Source organism: Hyperoodon ampullatus (assembly GCF_949752795.1).
Source record: "Hyperoodon ampullatus genome assembly, chromosome: X".
NCBI classification, from domain to species: Eukaryota; Metazoa; Chordata; class Mammalia; order Artiodactyla; family Ziphiidae; genus Hyperoodon; species Hyperoodon ampullatus.
This window is the reverse complement of record NC_136913.1, coordinates 131,054,323-131,072,253: the sequence shown is the minus strand read 5'-3', so window position 1 is coordinate 131,072,253 and position 17,931 is coordinate 131,054,323. Positions and strand designations below refer to the sequence as shown.

The 17,931-nt window shown below is 46.6% G+C and overlaps 1 protein-coding gene across 1 annotated transcript in view; it reads right to left on the bottom strand.

Moving 5' to 3' along the window:
- Positions 1–15,901: 15,901 nt before the first annotated feature.
- Positions 15,902–17,931, bottom strand: part of ZNF185 (zinc finger protein 185 with LIM domain) — a gene marked incomplete at both ends in the record, with an annotated part of 43,283 nt that continues 41,253 nt past the window's right edge. The window contains one exon of the mRNA XM_079728183.1: positions 15,902–16,000. Coding sequence (XP_079584309.1) covers positions 15,902–16,000 — 99 coding nt within the window. The remainder of the gene's footprint in view (positions 16,001–17,931) is intronic.

The following is a 17,931-nucleotide window of genomic DNA, read 5'->3' as shown; positions in this document are numbered from 1 at the left end:
TGCTCCCTCTATCTACGGACTGATCTAGTACACGGGGCAGTAATCAGCTCACAGAGTCTGACCAGGACTCAAGGAATTCTGAGTCAATGCCAAGTATGAAGGCAGAATCGTTCTGGGTTTGCACAGCCTATAATGCAAATGGGGTGAGAGCATCATTAACGCCCACCCTCCCACCCCGACTAAAAGCCCATGCACTACCCCACTTCTGGTCACAGAGATTCAGGCCCTGCTTTTCAGGGCTTCCCCAGTCACTTGGTGGAGGGGTGTCTTTAGGCCAAGCTCCCCGCACCTCACCCCCTCCCTGCTCACCTCTGCTTGCCGTGGACTCCTCCTCAAAGTCCAAGGACTCTTCTGTGTGCACTGGAGGTGCCTGTGGTGAAAAGGCCAGCGTCAGGAGGAGGGGCCTGACAAAGCCCGCCAAACGGGAGAGGACAGCAGGCTGTCCCACTCCCTGGCTCAGGGCTGTTCAGGCCCAGGGCACCTGGTACCCACTTCTCTGGGGCAAAGGTTGGAGGACGGAGATGTGGAGTTCCCTCCTTTCTCAGAAAATGTCAGAAGATGGTTGGAGCTCTGCACAAGGCAATGAAGCTGGTGGCTGTGGAGAACGTGTGACAAGCTGCAGTGTTGCCATGGATACTGAGAACAGCGTGGACCATGGGTTTCCATCACAGAGGGCTGTTCTGTGGTAAGGTGAAGGGGCAACAGGTGATGTCACTGGCCTCCAACCAGAGAAGTGTCCTGTTGTTGTTGGAGGGGAGGGGAGATGGGGGGTGGGCAGCAAGGATCAAGTGCTGAGAAACAGTAGCCTACCGTTTCAAACTGTGCGGAAGCTAGAATCAGGGAGAGAAAAGGGACCCAAAAAGGGTCTACAGTGCCACACTGCTGAAACAGACAACTCTCGCCCTAGGTGTGACCCTACCCTGCAGACCCTGTAAACCTTGGCAGGCAACCCCACCCCTCCTGCTTTTTGCCAGGGTTACAGAAGCCTCTCCCAACATAGGTCTACATCACAGCTGTTCCCCATGCTGATTAGGGACCCACCGGCAGTGCAGATACGGGGATTCCACCCACACTCAACACTAGGCATGCCCTCTAGCTCTGCCCAGAGGCAGTTCCTGGTGCTGGGGAGGTGGTACTGCTTCGCTGCATCTGTGCAAGGCAAGGCAGAGGTACTTTGCTATGGTTCTACCCCACACGCCCCTGCTCAGGCTGTGCCCATTCTGAGCCTACAGAGGCTCTCTGGTACAGGGATACAAGAAACGGCTCAGGGGGCTGGGGGGTGTGTGTGTGATGAACTGGGCGATTGGGATTGACATGTATACACAGATGTGTATAAAATGGATGACTAATAAGAACCTGCTGTATAAAAAAATAAATAAAAGTCAAAAATTCAAAAAAACAAAACCAAAACTGCTCAACTGGTATTCAGGGCTAGTACAGGAGGAATCCTACAGTATGATTATTGCCCCGCCCTCAAATCCACCCCGTCCCTCAAACTTTGCCCCCACTGACGCACGACGTAGGCCTTAAGCCCCACCCCTGATGCCAAGCCTCCCCTCACGGAAGTTTGATCCCGCCTAGACCTACCCCCAACCCAGGCGCCACCCCCACTTAAGCCCAGCCCCTGACGCCAAGCCCCACGCTTACGGAAGTTCGACCCCTGCCCCCACCGAGCCCCACCCCTTCCCATGTCCCAACCCCCCTCACTCAAGTCCGATCCTTAACAAAGCCCGGCCTCCACCCAAGCCAAATCCCTGCCCCCACTCAAGCCATGTCCCACCCCTTCCCAAGCATCATCCCTGTCCCAAGCCCTGACCTCACTCAAGTCCGACTACTGTCCCCAAGCCTCCCGCCCTCATTCCCCTGTTGTCCCCACCCACACCTAAGCCCACCTCCCTAAGCCCCGACGACCCCTTCACACACCCGCTACCTCAAACATCCCTCATTCCAGAGCAGGAATACATCTGGTCAGTGGAAGTTGCTGGAGGCCAGGGGAGGAACGGCTGAAGCCACTCTCCCTCGAGGATAAGGCCCACAGCCACTAGTCCTGACCGCAATGGCTGTGAGCAGGGTTAGGTGTGGAATAGGTTCCCCTGCAATTCCTAGGCTGGTCGCGGTGCCTGGAAATGGCACGGAATTGATGCGGCGCCATGCCTGATGTAGTGGGATCCCACGTCCAGGGGAAACGTGTAGCCACCAACCCCTGGGACGCCAAGGGAGATGGCAAGGGTCATTGTGCGGAATCCCATGGGGTTTGGATGGCTCTCTGTGCCCCGGGCCCTGACCAGTACCTGCTAGAGATGCCTACAGGCCGAAGCGCCTGTGCTCCACAACCACCACGCGACCGTCACCACTGCTCGCGCGGTGCACACTGGGTCGGGAGCCCGTGGAAAGGGGCTGTCCGGCTACAAACTCCCCGCCCACCCTCGCCCCGCAGAGCTGCACACGGCCCGCTCGCGCCTGCGCCCTAGCAGCGTAGCGCCCACCATCCCCCCTCGAGAGGTGGAGCCCTCGCCCCGCCCTGCACCAGTGTACGCAACTAGGCGGACAGAGTTCGAATTCAACCGGGGCACCTTAAACTGCAGAGCTGGACAGAATCCAGCCTTGGACTGTGAGCAGGGTTAGGTGGGGAATAGGGTCCCCTGCAATTCCTAGGCTGGTCCCTGGAAGGAGACCGCCAGAGCCACCACGTGCCACGCCAGGCCCAGCAGCCATCGTGGCTCTTGTTTAGCATGTCTATTCCCCATTGGACGGGAGCTGTGGCGTGACAGTCACCAGTCGCTCTCCCTATTTGAATATTCCAAGCGGTCAGCGCAGGGCCGGGTGCAAAAGTAAAAGCCCGGTGGGTGTTTACTAAATGAAATCCTGATCTTTTTTTTTTTTTTTTAATTGGTCTGTTTTCTAGAGGAAGACGGCAGAAATACAGCTGCTTCCGGTAAAAATGCAAGGGCACAAAAATGTTTCGTATTCACCGAGACCGAAAGCTTTCAAAGAATTACATTCTCCCATTATTCCCTTGACTTCACAGCCTAGTACTACCCACCTAGTACCCAAACTGCTTCCCGCCCTTTTCCAAAGAAAATTTCTTCCACAGAAGGAAGACTGGAATATTTTCCCTGGGGCCCGCGGGACCCTAACTCGCTCTTCCGGAAAACGGCGTGGGGGGAGCTCAGGTTATCGCACTGGAAATCTGCAAATCTGGTAGATCTTGATAAAAATGCAAGTTCTGATTCAGGAGGACTGGGGTGGGACTGAGATTCCGCGTTTCTCGAAAGCTAGGTGACTCCCATGCTGCAGATCCCTGACTACGCTTAGAGTACCAAGGCTCTGAAGCCTGTAGTCACTTTTCCGACCAGAAGTTGTGGTCATTTGTTGACAGAATAGATTTCTTTTGCTTTATTCGGGACACAGAACAAGAGGCTTTTCGATAACATTTTAATAAAAATACTAAAAGCAGACACAATATTAAATTAAAGATTACCTTTAAGTGCAGATATTTCCTATGTCAGAGAAGGGGAACACAGACCTGAACATGCCTTACCTAATTAGAACGTACTATTGAGAGGCTGTTAAATCATTCTCCTTCCCATGCCAAGAAAAAGAGGTTACCTGCTGGTGTCAGAAAATCCTGGACTCCAAGTGGGACATTTCACTTGTGGGCTCTCATAATAGCAGCCCACTGTGGCTCCATGAAGCCCCCACTCAGCCACGTGGCATTACAGGTATGACAAGGTGTCATAAAGGGTGATACCATGGGAGGAGAGGTTCTGACCGCCATCCTCGAAAACAGCGGAGGTTAAGAAATATGTATGAAAACATATAACATTATATTAGTTTCAGGTGTATTTGTATATGTTGCAAAATGATCACCATGATAAGTCTAGCAAACATTTATCACCACACATAGTTTTTTTTTCTTATCATGAGAATTGTAAACATCTACTCTCTCAGCCAATTTCAAATATATAATACAGTACAGTATTATTAACTATAGTCTCCATGCCGTACATTACATCCCCAGGACTTACTTATTTTATGTTTTTGTGTGTATGTATGCGTATATAATGTTTCCTACCCTGATGGTATTACCAAATTAGATTATGAAAGTCTTTCAAAGAGCTCCATTATTATTGGTTTAGAGATACTTAAGTGCTTTTATAAATTGAATACTCAAAATTCTCAGGAATTAATGACAGTGAATTTGTTCTCACAAAACTTTATTTCAGCAGTAGTTGTTTCATATGTAGTATGTCAGTCTTAAAGATAGTTTCCAAGATCTTTTGCTAACTTAAAACCTTACACTTATACTAAATTAACTATGCAGGATGTGGTTTTTTTTTTCTTTTGTTGTTGTTGTTTTTTTTTTCGGTATGTGGGCCTCTCACTGTTGTGGCCTCTCCCCGTTGCGGAGCACAGGCTCCAGACGCGCAGGCCCAGCGGCCATGGCTCACGGGCCCAGCCGCTCCGCGGCATGTGGGATCCTCCCGGAACGGGGCACGAACCCGCGTCCCCTGCATCGGCAGGCAGACTCTCAACCACTGCGCCACCAGGGAAGCCCCAGGATGTGTTTTTGTTAAATAAAAGAATAATTTTGTTCTAAAGTAAAATGACTGGTTGTTCCAGAATGAAAAAGATGGAAGTGTAGGACAAAACCTGAATGGATATGGTTCTCAGAGGAGATTTTATCTCTTGTGGTCAAAGCTGACTAAAGATCAGTGGGTTTGTTTATAAGATTTTTAAAAATGAGCTATAGGGCTTCCCCGGTGGCGCAGTGGTTGAGAGTCCGCCTGCCGATGCAGGGGACATGGGTTCGTGCCCCGGTCCGGGAAGATCCCACATGCCGCGGAGCGGCTGGGCCCTTGAGCCATGGCCGCTGAGCCTGCGCATCCGGAGCCTGTGCTCCACAACGGGAGAGGCCACAACAGTGAGAGGCCCACATACCGCAAAATAATAATAATAATAATAAATTGAAATAAAAGAATAAAAATAAATAAAATAAAATAAAATAGAAAATGAGCTATAATATCAAATAGTACAGTGATGCAAAACTAGAATTTGATTTTCTCTGTTAAAATGGAAACATTTCCTTAGATTATTGGTCTGCTCTTAATAAGAGGTAGTAGAAGGTTTTTCTTTACTTTTTGAGTAATCTGCCTAGAAAGCAAAGATTCTTTCTTTCTTTTTTTTTTTTTTTATTCAAGACCCTTTTATTCTCTAGTTTTGCCCACATGGAGACGCCCTCCTTGAAAAGGCGCTAAATCCTTCCATTCACTCTAACACCTTGTGCTGAAAACATGTGTTCCAAGGTTTCAGCTACGAGATCCACATTCTTAAAGCCCTGATTCTTAAACCTCATCTAGATTTCTCCCCTTGGATGGGGGGAGATGACCCAAACACAGAGAAGAACAGCTCAGAACTGTGGGCTCTGCTTGCCCAGAAGACCTTGCAGCTCCCCTGACCACCCGGCTGGAGCCAGGATTAGGGCCCTGAGACGAGGGGCACCTGCTGGGCTGCTGCCACTGCAGATGGGCCACGCTGCCATTGGGCGCCTTCCTGCCCCACTGCCACCGGCCCCCAACTCCTGTCCCCTTCACTAGGCTGGCTGTCACCTTTAGTTTCCCTGGAGTCTGGGGATTCCAGACGGTCTCTGCTCACACTTCTGTATCACACCTACTGCCTCAGCACTGCTGATCCACACCAGGGGGGAAAAGCACACAGAACTGCTTTTCAACACACCAACGTTCCACACCAAAGTTATTTGATAAGCCTGCAGGTTCTTTTTCATCGGAGGACACTCCCAAGGCCATGACTTCCCCTGGCTCCCCACTGCCCTTGCCGGCAGACTGGATGTGCGTGGCCACCGTGCTGAGTCGGGCACACCACCCTGGCTCCACTCAGGCGCACTCTCCTGGAGAACTGAGGGTGGTGCCCTGGGCTCATCAGCAGGACCTGTCCCGAAGCCAGTCCTAGAGTGACAAGAGCTATACCTGCAGGTCTATTCCACTGACCAGCCGCCGAGGACCGAGCTGGGCCCTCAGACCCGGGTCTGGATTGTGTTGGCTGGTCATTCTTGCCTAGGTTCACAGGCTACCAGCCAGTGTCCTCCCTTTCCTGCTCATCACCGCACCAGCGGCTCACTCCTACCTGCTGCCATCACACGCCTGGCAACCTGGTGTTCCGGGGCCAGCCAAGAACTGAGACCCCAGCAGACCCCTAGTTCCCAGCAGGCAAACTCCCCATTAAGCTACTGCTGCCTAGCCGTGTTCTTGAGGCTGCAGAGCCGGGAGTGTGCAGAGAGCCTCACAAGCCCAGACGCCCCCAGCCCCGAACCCACGATGCTCCGGCGGAGCCACAGGAAGCTCACCACACACCGCCCCCCAACACAGGCGACCTCTGCGCCCGCTTGTCCCATGGCCCCGGGCGCACCTCCGGCCAAAGAGTCTTTCTTATCAGAATAATTTTCTTTGCTTTATGTTGACTTTGTCATAGCCTTCAACCAAGTCTTGTCACTTTTGAAAGAACTAAGGTTCTTTATAACTGCATTACTTCCAAAGATTTACTTTTTAAATATTTTGTCACTTTGGTTAAATAGACAAGTAGTGTTTCTTACTGACACATGATCTTATTTAACCAAGTGTTCAAACCTTCTGACAAGTTTTTTATCTTACTTTCCCCACACTCAAATCCTAAGCGATATATTCTTTTTTTCCTCTTCTTTCTTTTTCGCTGCACTGGGTGACTTGTGAGATCTTATTTCCCTGACCAGGGATTGAACCCTGGCCCTCGGCAGGGAAAGTGCTGAGTCCTAACCACTGGAACGGCAGCGAATTCCCCTGAGTGGTATATTCTTGATCTCAAAGCTTATTTGAGTTTTCCCAGATAGAGCCTGGAAAATCACAAAGTATCTCTTACCTTGTAAAAACAGAGGTGCCAGAAATAATTAGGTTTATTTGATATATTGAGTTTCATGGGAGGCTTTTTCAAATCATAAGAGATGCCTAACCTTCTGTAGGTTACACTTCTGTGAGCGAAATGTTATTAATATAAATGTTTTAGAAACCGTATTAATTTCCTGGAGGTTTGTCAATGCCCCCCTCAGTGTTCATGATATGTCCTGGTGTTGCTTTGCCCGATATTAAACAGTGTAGTGTTATCAATCATAATTGTAGTTATCTTTTAAAATGTTGCATGCCACAGAAACAACAAAATTTCCTTGTCAATTGCATTATTTTTGCGATGAACTCTCATCAGATCTTTAACCATGAGCATTTTAAACCTTTTGTCATGCACTAAGGCTTCCCTGAAAGCGCTTGCAATCAGCTACAGGCCAGAATGCTTCACCTTCAAGAAAAAGGGACTGTCTCAGACCCCCATGGAAAAGACTATGCCAGATGCTCTGAGGCACAAGCTTCTGATGCCATTACTTAAATTAACTTTGAAATCCTGTCACTGGATTAAGCCAGAATTTCCAGAACTCTAGTGAAGAAGCTGATGGGTTCATGAGACTGCTATCCCACGACTGAGCAGAGCAAGAATTAATTACATAGGACTTAATGAACTCATGAAAGATGGTTATGGGTTTTGTTTGGAATATTGCTGATGCTTTCATGCTCTATATTCTGGATATAAGGAACCCTTTCTCATTTCTCTTAAGCTATCCATGACTGATAACAATTTAGTAGACTATACTTTCATAAATGGACACAAACCATTTATTTTTTCTTCCCTGCCCAATCCCTCTAGAATTTGGAAATTATTTTTGAGCACTCTTATTTTCATGGTAATACAGTTACATGCCTAGGTTCAATAAGAACCTGCCTTTCTTATTAACAGGACATAATTGGAAACACTGGTTATATAACCAAGGCTTTGACTGGAATGTCATATTTGTAAATGATGTTCATAGAATCACGTATGACCTGACAATTTTAAGGAACTCGGGTTGAGTTTATGAATCCAAGTCTTATAAAACTCCCTTGGGAACCTGGTACTTGGCTTACAGAGTTCCCAGCCTTACAGATGAGTAAGGAAGGTCTCTTCCTGGCAAGTCCAGGAAACTCAGGTTATTTTGGGTACCTTGAGAGGAATTCACCAATATGTATATATAGGAACCACGGGTGATATCTGGGTGATATCAAGTTCTTGGCTTGGCTTACTAGCCTTGAGAGGCTTTAAAAGTCCAATCTGAAATTCTTTGTAAAAACTTACAGCAAAGCAAACTTTAAAAGGGCTCCATGGCCAATTACCATCCTTGCTGCACCTGTGCAAATAATGAGGTCAAATCTAGTAAGACCAGAGTTAGTTTGCAATCAAGAATAACCTTATTTGGGGCTTCCCTGGTGGCGCAGTGGTTGAGAGTCTGCTTGCCGATGCGGGGGACGCGGGTTCGTGCCCCGGTCTGGGAAGATCCCATGTGCCACGGAGCCGCTGGGCCCGTGAGCCATGGCCGCTGGGCCTGCGTGTCCAGAGCCTGTGCTCCACAGCGGGAGAGGCCACAACAGCGAGAAGCCCGCGTACCGCAAAAAAAAAAAAAAAAAAAAAAAAGAATAACCTTATTTGAGATGATCTTTGATCAAAAAGAGGGTGACCATTGAGAGAAATTTTGCATTTCATTAGAACATTAGAAAATACTATAGATGTGGGTTATGACATTCTGGTCTTGTTCATTGTCTCTGAGCTATTTTGCCCCTCTTTGTAAAACTTCATGGTTTTGTTACCAGGTAAGAATTTGTAAATTGGACTGAATCCTGCAATCTTGCGCACATTGTCAACACTTAACAAATTTTCAGTTATTCCAATTTCTTTCAATATCTGGCTACAACCCTCCAAACTAACATTTCTCATTTTCCTCTCTCCCTCCTGATTTGGCACCACAGACCTAAAAGCTGACTGCCTAGATCCTTATGAAGACTCTAAGTTGTCTTTAAGCATAGATGAATTGGAAAAAAAAAATGCTTGTTAATCAAACTTTGGTTCAGCTTCTGTCCTTCCCCCAGGCCCCTGAACTTTGGCCCACCCCCAGCCTGAGTCAGCAGACAGCCCCTCCTGAGAATAGACTGGACTCAGTGGAAAATATTCTCTGACCTGCTATGCAATCATGCCACCATTTCATCCCACTTCCCCACATCCAATTCTTTCTAACCTTGCTTACTCTTCTTTAAAAAAGAAAAACTTTTCCCCTAACTTTTCAGATGCTTGCAGAATTTACTATCACAACATTCTCCCTATTGTAAAAGTCCCCCTCCCTCTGTTGCAAAAGTCCCTTTCCCCTCTTTCAACAATTCTTCTGAATAAAAGTCTCTCCTTAATGAGTCTGTATTTGTTTTTTATTTGACAATAGTTAACAGACAATAAAACACATCCATTTTAAGTGTACATATGATGAGTTTTGACCAACATATACATTCGTATATACTCACCATCCCTCCATCGAAGGGCGCATACTGTATGATTCCATTTATGTAAAACTCTTTATATAAAACTTTTTATATAAAATGCTTTAAAATACAAAGTAATCCATAGTAGCAGAACGCAGATAGGTGGCTGCAGGATAGAAGGATTCCAAAGAAGCAGGAGGAAAGTTTTGAGAGTGATGTATATATTCACTATTTTAATGGGGTGATGAGTCCACAGATACATACATGTGTGAAAACTAATTTTAAAAAGTGAACACTTTTTTTGGGGGGGGGTGGTACGCGGGCCCCTCACTGCTGTGGCATCTCCCGTTGCGGAGCACAGTCTCCGGACGCGCAGGCTCAGCGGCCATGGCTCACGGGCCCAGCTGCTCCACGGCATGTGGGATCTTCCCGGACCGGGGAACGAACCCGTGTCTCCTGCATTGGCAGGCGGACTCTCAGCCACTGCGCCACCAGGGAAGCCCAGTGAACACTTTTAATGTGTGCAGTTTCTTGTGTGTTAAATATATCTCAATAAAGCTGTTAAAAATATGAGTGTGCAGACAATCTTCACTAGAATGGCCTGTAGCAATCTCTTACAGCCAGCGGACTTTAGAAAGAGACTCACACATTCCCAAGCAGAGAGTTAGACGCAGAAGGCACCCAGAGGAGGAGGTCACGCTGATTACGTTATGAAGAGTGCAGCAGACAGGAGTTCCTGGGCAGTGGGAGGTGGGATGGGGAGGGAACACGGGCAGCATTCATGAGCAGGGCTCAGTGTTCAGAGGATGTTCAAAAGAAAAGGAATCCTGCAGATGGCATTAGATAACGGGCCTGGCACACAAAGTGCTTCTTGGGCGACAGCACTGTGCAGAAGGTGTTCAGAGACAGAGTGTACAGTGAGGAAGGCCTGGAGCAGGGATTCTTCATGGGACAGATGGCATGGTAGGAAACGCTCACAGGTAGAATGCATGCTGCAGAAGCCATTCACAGGCAGGGCATGCGGTACAGAAGGAGGTTGGGTGGAGACAGCATTAACAGGGAAGCCCATCAGGAAAGCAGTGCCACTGTTTCCCTAGCAGGAAGGGTTGAGAACAAGGCATCAGTGGCTTACACAAGCAGTAGAAGGCTGGAGCAGTGAAGGTCAGGGAGACTGCTGCTGGTACAGGAGGAAAAAGCCCCCAGCAATTCCACCTGGAGGACTGTCATGGATAATTCGCAGGAGGTTTCCCAGAAGCCACTGGGAAAAAAGCCAGGTGTACCCTCTTTTTGACACCCCATATTTTTCTTACAAATGATAACAACAGTGACACTATGCTTCTGCTTAGCATGATGCAACCATACCTCATATACATGAATATGCCTTTGCCTTCTTCAAGAAGAGGGGACGTCAAAAGTCCCATTAGATACACTCTCAATTCTCTGGGGGATGTCTGTTCCTTCTCTAGCTCTGTCATAATTACACTTTGACATACTGTAACCTATAGGTTAAATTATATGATTAAGCACCACCCACACAATTTAAATGCAAGATTTGGAAATGGGAGAAAGAAAATGGGGCAGATTTAAATATATAATAGCAAAGCAAGACGAAGTATGCATAGCTTCTATAGCTGTTATTTTTGCAACTGGCCATGAGGTCACAGTATTTGTAACTTCCTTTCCCACTAGCATTTCAGTTCCCTATGACCTCATCTAGCTGGTCGTGGTTGTCTACCTGGCAGTAAGATACAAACCTTTATTCCTAACCAATCTGATCCCTTAGTGGTCCTGCCTGCATGAGTCATTACCGTCATCCGTTATCTTACACTATTGGACATGGGAACACTAAGAGACACTCCCAGAAGACTTTTCTCCTAGGTTTCAGATGTGGTCCTTGCAGCGACCCTTTTCCCCCTCGATAATCAGGAGCAGTCAGCCAGCAGGTAAAATAACACCCTTCTTGTTGATTCAGTGGCAAGAGGGGCCCCAAATGGCCAGGTAGCGATCTCAACTTTGACTTCAATGTAACCAGTGTTGGGTCCCCTGGTGGAAGCTTTCCTCCCTTGGGAAGTTCATGGGAAAAGGATATTGTGCAGAGAAACATCACAAGAGAAATGTGGTGTGTGTGGAAATTCACAGGCGGAATACATTCATAAGCAGAGTCCCCAAGAGGACCCCACATGGGGGTGCATGGGTTGGGGGCCCTCACAGGTGTGGATCTGTAAAGGGGAAGGAGGAACAGGGGAGGCTGGGTACTGGGGATCAACTGGCTTGGTGGGAACCTGGTCTGCTAAGTCATTTTTCAAAATAACCCTCCCCCTTTTTTTTTTCTAGGTCTTGGTGTCACATGCTATCAGCAACAGAGTCCTAGGCCTGGTCAGGAGCCACTGTTAGAGGTCTTGCCTCTGAAGTGGTAAAACCTCTTCTTCCTTTGCCAAATGTACTCATGTAGCCAAGATGGTGGCTGAGGTTGGGGTGAGAAAGTAGCTACAGGGACACTAGTTCAATACCTACTGAATACTAGGTCCCAACATCCCTGCTCAGTTGTAGAGGGATTCCTCTGTCATGTCTTCTATCTTTGGACTGACTTCTTGACCACCCTTTTTGGCCCCAGGCTGGATCAAGACATCGATGACATGCAAATTATATTTTTGGATACAAAACCTGGAAGCATGGATCACGTGATAGGCAGAATGACTATTCAACAGGATTCTGACAGCTTGGGGCACCAGCCTTAATGAGCAAGATGAAAGTCTTGCCTGTCGGTACACACCTGGAGGAATGGGTTCGGACGTGCAGTTGGGGGGCACCTTTGAGGGTAAGAGATGCATACTCAGAATTCCTGTCAGAGCTGATGGGACCAGGGGTGTTTAAATGAGAGAAGAGTTGACAGAGGAAGAACCCAACAAGCGTATTTATCAATTTTAGGGGCTGGCGTATAAAAGAGGGATTACAGATTACCAGTGGGTGGTAGTTAAAGGGAACAGGTTGTAACTCAGCTGAGGAACGCATTTCCACAGACAGAATGGGCTTGTAAGGGACTGAGCTCTTGGTCATTGCAAGTGTTCAGTAAGGACGAGGCGGCCACCTGTCGACAATGAAAGGAAGGATGGGCCCAAAAGAATAAAATATTCTTCATTACGATCTGACAGGTCTGGAATTGCACACTTGCTGTGCATGCATAGTTTCTAGATAATGCTGTTTATTTCTCTTTAGATTTGATACTTCTTAAAAGTATTTGCTTCTGTAGAGAAAACTTTGATACTCCTTAAAGTATTTATTTGCTTTTGTAAAGAGAGTGGCTTCAGGTAATAGGAGAAAATAAATCACACAGCCAAATACACCAAGTTATTACACCTATAAAAGGAAACGTTAACATTTACACATGAAATATCTTACCATTTATTATAATTGTGTACATTAATGAGTTAAGCAAGTATGATTTAAAATTCTAGGCAAATAAAAAGAAGCGAAAGTGTAATGCAACCACCTCTCTTCCTTAAGTCCGAAGAATTCTGTGCCATTTAAACATGAAAGAGACTTTTTCAGATTGGAGTCAATATCTTGCATGTTGGTTCTAAAACTCTCTTAAACGCAGAGTGTATCTAGAAGGTAGAGAAGCCAGCCTATCTTGGACCTCTTTATCCTGCCAAGACTCAGGGGTGCTACCTCCCACCCAAAGGCACGACCTTTCTTTCCCTTTCACTCATTCATTCAGCACCTATGTGTCAGTCCCTACCATCTGCCAAGTCCCAGGCTGAGGGCTAGTCTTGAGGAAAACCAGCTCATATTTTGTACGAGTACATGGCCAGTTTTCCACTCCAGAGCAAATCTGACGCACATCTATGGAAATAAATGGAACATTCCTCTCTGATCATTTGGCAGGAAGAACAAGTACACCAGCCAATGTGCATAGGGCTCAGAAACTGGAGAGAGATGGAGAGGCATTTTCTAATTAAACCAAGAGAAAAGGCCCTCATTTTTCATCAGAAAAACTGTCAGGTTGTCCTTTCGAGGAACTTACACAGTGATGCTGGGCCCAAAGGTAGAGGGGCCCAGTCGAACCTGAGCAGAGCATCAGCTGACTGCATGAATGGGCCTGCATCTGTCCAGCTGGCCAACAGGTATCCCTGTTCCAAGTACCTGGGGTTTCAGTAGTTGCCACTAGCTTGGGACAGAGTCTGGACTGGAAAATGGGAGGTCACTGAGGGCCCTGTGCCCAGATCGGCTAGCCTACTGGAGCTTCCCCTGGGTTGACAAGCTCTTCTTTGGGAAGGTCTGTGAGTCAAATCTGTTCCCAGCTGAGAGTATTTCAGTTCAGAAGTGTTTTCATGGAAAAGGGAGGTGAGAGGGCCAGTTTGGCCCTTCTGGTATTTTATGGGGACCCAGGATGCCCAGAGGAGGGGTGCAATTCCCCACCTTCCCCTCTTTGTAAAAGTGTGCCTCAGGGAAGGCTTGAGGGCGTGGTGTCACCTCCACACAGCGCTTCGCATATACTCAGCATTGACTCAACGTTCATGTCTGTCATTACTGTTACTAGAGGGAGAGAGCGATGGTTCTGCACGATGCAATGACCCCCTCTCTGAGCCTCAACATACTCATTTGCAAACTGCGGAGAAGAATACCCTCTGTACAAGATTAGCATGGGGATTAATGCCACCACTTTGTGATAACGCCTGGTACGCAGTAAGGCCTCAAGAAATGTTAGCTGATTTTCTCCCTTCATAATCCTGCTGGAGTCTATAGACCCTAAAACTTGCTTTAGGGGATTTCTGTGTAAAGTTTAGGGATCGGAAATTGAGGGCAAAGTTATTAATTAGCTAGCAAGATTCAGACACAGATTTCCCTTTGGTCAGTAGCCTCTTAAGAATCACATTCTATAGAATTTAAACCTAACGTGTAAACTTTCTAATACATGTCCACATGCCTGCAGGACAAAACGCAACTATATTGAAAGGTAGGTAGGCAGGAGGTCATTAAAATCTGCTATATAACTCAATCAAAAGCAACTAACTAGTTGTAAAAGTATACGGAAAGTTTAAAAAATATATATGGCAAATAGACAAGCTAAACATTAGCCTATGTCAATCCCTAGCATTCAATGTCTGCAATTTACCCACCAGGGATCGTCAACAGTCTTTAACCCCTCAGAAGCTTCAGGAGGTCTTCTTCTTCTGTCAAGTTCCAAAGGCACACTCACAGCTGTGAACCTGAATGTGATTTGCTCTCTGTCCCAAAAGTCAGGATACACCGAACCCCACACTCTTGTCCATGCCTATTGTACCAGGCCACCTAAACTCATCAGGGAGCTGGCCAGTCTGAGGGAAGCCAAAATGGAATTATTGTTCAATCCTCTTTGCTTGAGCCTGAAGTAACATAATGGATGGGAAGTGCTTTCTAAGCTACAAAAAGCTACACACACAAGTAATTATCATAACATCATTAAGACATGGATGCTACTGGATGTAAGCAAGTTCAACTTAAGAAGAGCAAAAACATGAAGCAATCAAATGGAGGAGAGAGGAAGTGAGGGAAGAAGAGTCAGCAACTTGGGGCAAGCGGGGACAGTCAAACTTGTCCAGGAGTTATCAGCTTCTTCTTAGCCTGGAGGAGCTAAAAGAAAATAGAAGTATTCATGAGATTGGAAATACACACCCAATCCAATGAGCAGTCACAAGCCCTTGGGGAGGATGACTGCTCCAGGCATCAGGAGTAACAGTCCAGGTCAATGTGTCTTCTGGAGAAAAGGCAGAACAGGCTTGTAGCTGGTGGAGGGCCTGGTTGCTACCGATTCCCATTGCCTTCAAGGGAGATATTCTGCTCTGTGCTTCTAGTTGAGGAGGAGGATCACTGGGCCCCATGAAGCTCAGACACTGGGGTCAATTCCACTGGCTTTTAGCACGCAAACCTGTCTTCAGGCAGAGTTCACAATGTGGCCCAGAAGCTGCCCAGGCACCAGGACAGCACCATCACTTCCCACATATGCCTATGTATCCTGGCCTTGACCTGCTGCTGGTCCCCAGCTATATATCTTGTTTTACTGAATACCTTGGCTGAGTCCTGATCTGATGCTATATGAGCAATGGTGGAGGCGACTCAAGGGAATGTGGCAGAGAGCCCCACACCTGAATCTGAAGTCCTGGGTTGAGGTCCTGATTCTGCCATCTACAAGCCAGGTGTTTTCCCATGTCCTTTTGCTTTCTAGGTCTTTACTTCCTTGTTCCCAAATGAGGCTAACAACATAGGCCTGGCCAGCATCCTAGGGCAGCTAGAGGGCTTAGCTGAGGTGCTGCATGGAAGATGCTTCTTGAGAGGAAGAGACAATGACTCCTGCAATTTGGAAATGTCCATGGGGAGGGTCTTTATCTGCGCCACCTAAGACTTCAAAGTATCCCAGGGCATAGGGACACAAGGACTCGGGGTTCCCTGAACATAAAGGCTAACAGAGATAGCAGTGTCCCAGGTCAAGACTCAGGGAGAGACCAGAGCACATTTCTTCCCTCTAGTAAGTTTCCAGCACCCACCTAGAAGAGCTTCTCATAGCATTTCCCACAGTGGATGGTGTCACGGTGAATGAAGATCTGATCCAGAAGCTCACCCATTGGTTTACTGCAAATCCCACACTGAAAGAGAAAACAAGCTAGAGGTCAACACACAAGTGAAGCAATATAAACGAGTGGAGTGGGCAGGCTCCAAGCTGATGGCACATCCTGGACTTCGAAGCAGACAATTTAAAAATGGCTAACAGAGACAAAACCCAAACAAAAACAAAAAAAAACCTAACAGGCAGAATGATCACACAGTGGTTAGGAGCCCAGGTTTCAGAATTGGGCCTGGGTTTGAGCCCTAAATCCACTACTTATTAGCTAGATGAGCTTGGGTAAGTTACTGAGGCTCCCTGAGCCTCCATTTCCTCATCTACAGGAGGGCTTTAATTGTGACATTTAAAGTGCAAAAGAAGGTGACATGAAGGCCCACTGAAAGGTAAAGCTATTTCAGCAGTCCAGCCACTCCAGCGTGTCTCTCCAGTGAACGTCTAAAGGATGAGAACAGCCAGCCATCTGCAGCGGACCCTCCTGGTACGAGGAGTCAGAGCAGGGTGACCTGCAGACAGTCTCAACTAAGAGGAGACCAAGAGTCCCCATATTTCTGGGACTCCAGCTGTCTCCAGGCCCAGCCTGGACTAAGGCTTCTGGCTTCCAGCTGAAAGCAGCGGAGAACAGCTGCTAGGATCCCCAAGACCCTCTGCTCATTCTCACCAAGCACCTTTCTGATGGCTCTTTCTTCTGTTTTTCAGTTCCTGTCTCCTGGCCATTTATTTTTTATTTTTTGAATTTTATTTTATGTATTTTTTTATACAGCAGGTTCTTATTAGTCATCCATTTTATACACTTCGGTGTATACATGTTAATCCCAATCTCCCAATTCATCACACTTCCACGCCCACCCCCCACTGTTTTCCCCCCTTGGTGTCCATACTTTTGTTCTCTACATCTGTGTCTCTATTTCTGCCCTGCAAACCGGTCCATCTGTACCATTTTTCTAGGTTCCACATATGTGGATTAATATAGGATATTTCTTTTTCTCTTTCTGACTTAATTCACTCTGTATGTCAGTCTCTAGATTCATCCACGTCTCTACAAATGACCCAATTTCATTCCTTTTGATGGCTGAGTAATATTCCATTGTATATATGTACCACACTTCTTTATCCATTCGTCTGCCGATGGGCATTTAGGTTGCTTCCATGACCTGGCTATCGTAAATCATGCTGCAGTGAACATTGGGGTGTATGTGTCTTTTTGAATTATGGTTTCCTCTGGGTATATGCCCAGTAGTGCAATTGCTGGGTCATATGGTAATTCTAGTTTTAGTTCTTTAAGGAGACTCCATACTGTTCTCCATAGTGGCTGTATCAATTTACATTCCCAGCAACAGTGCAAGACAGTTCCCTTTTCTCCACACCCTCTCCAGCATTTATTGTTTGTATATTTTCTGATGATGGCCATTCTGATTGGTGTGAGGTGATACCTCATTGTAGGTTTGATTTGCATTTCTCTAATAATGAGTGATGTTGAGCAGCTTTTCATGTGCTTCTTGGCCATCTGTATATCTTCTTTGGAGAAATGTCTATTTAGGTCTTCTGACCATTTTTGGATTGGACTGTTTGTTGTTTTCAATATTGAGCTGCATGAGCTGTTTATATATTTTGGAGATTAATCCTTTGTCTGTTGATTCGTTTGCAAATATTTTTTCCCATTCTGAGGGTTGTCTTTTCGTCTTGTTTGTAGTTTCCTTTGCTTTGCGAAAGCTTTTACGTTTCATTAGGTCCCATTCGTTTATTTTTGTTTTTATTTCCATTTCTCTAGGAGGTGGCTCAAAAAAGATCTTGCTGTGATTTATGTCAAAGAGTGTTCTTCCTATGTTTTCCTCTAAGAGTTTTATAGTGTCCGGTCTTACATTTAGGTCTCTAATCCATTTTGAGTCTATTTTTGTGTATAGTGTTAGGGAGTGTTCTAATTTCATTTTTTACATGTAGCTGTCCAGTTTTCCC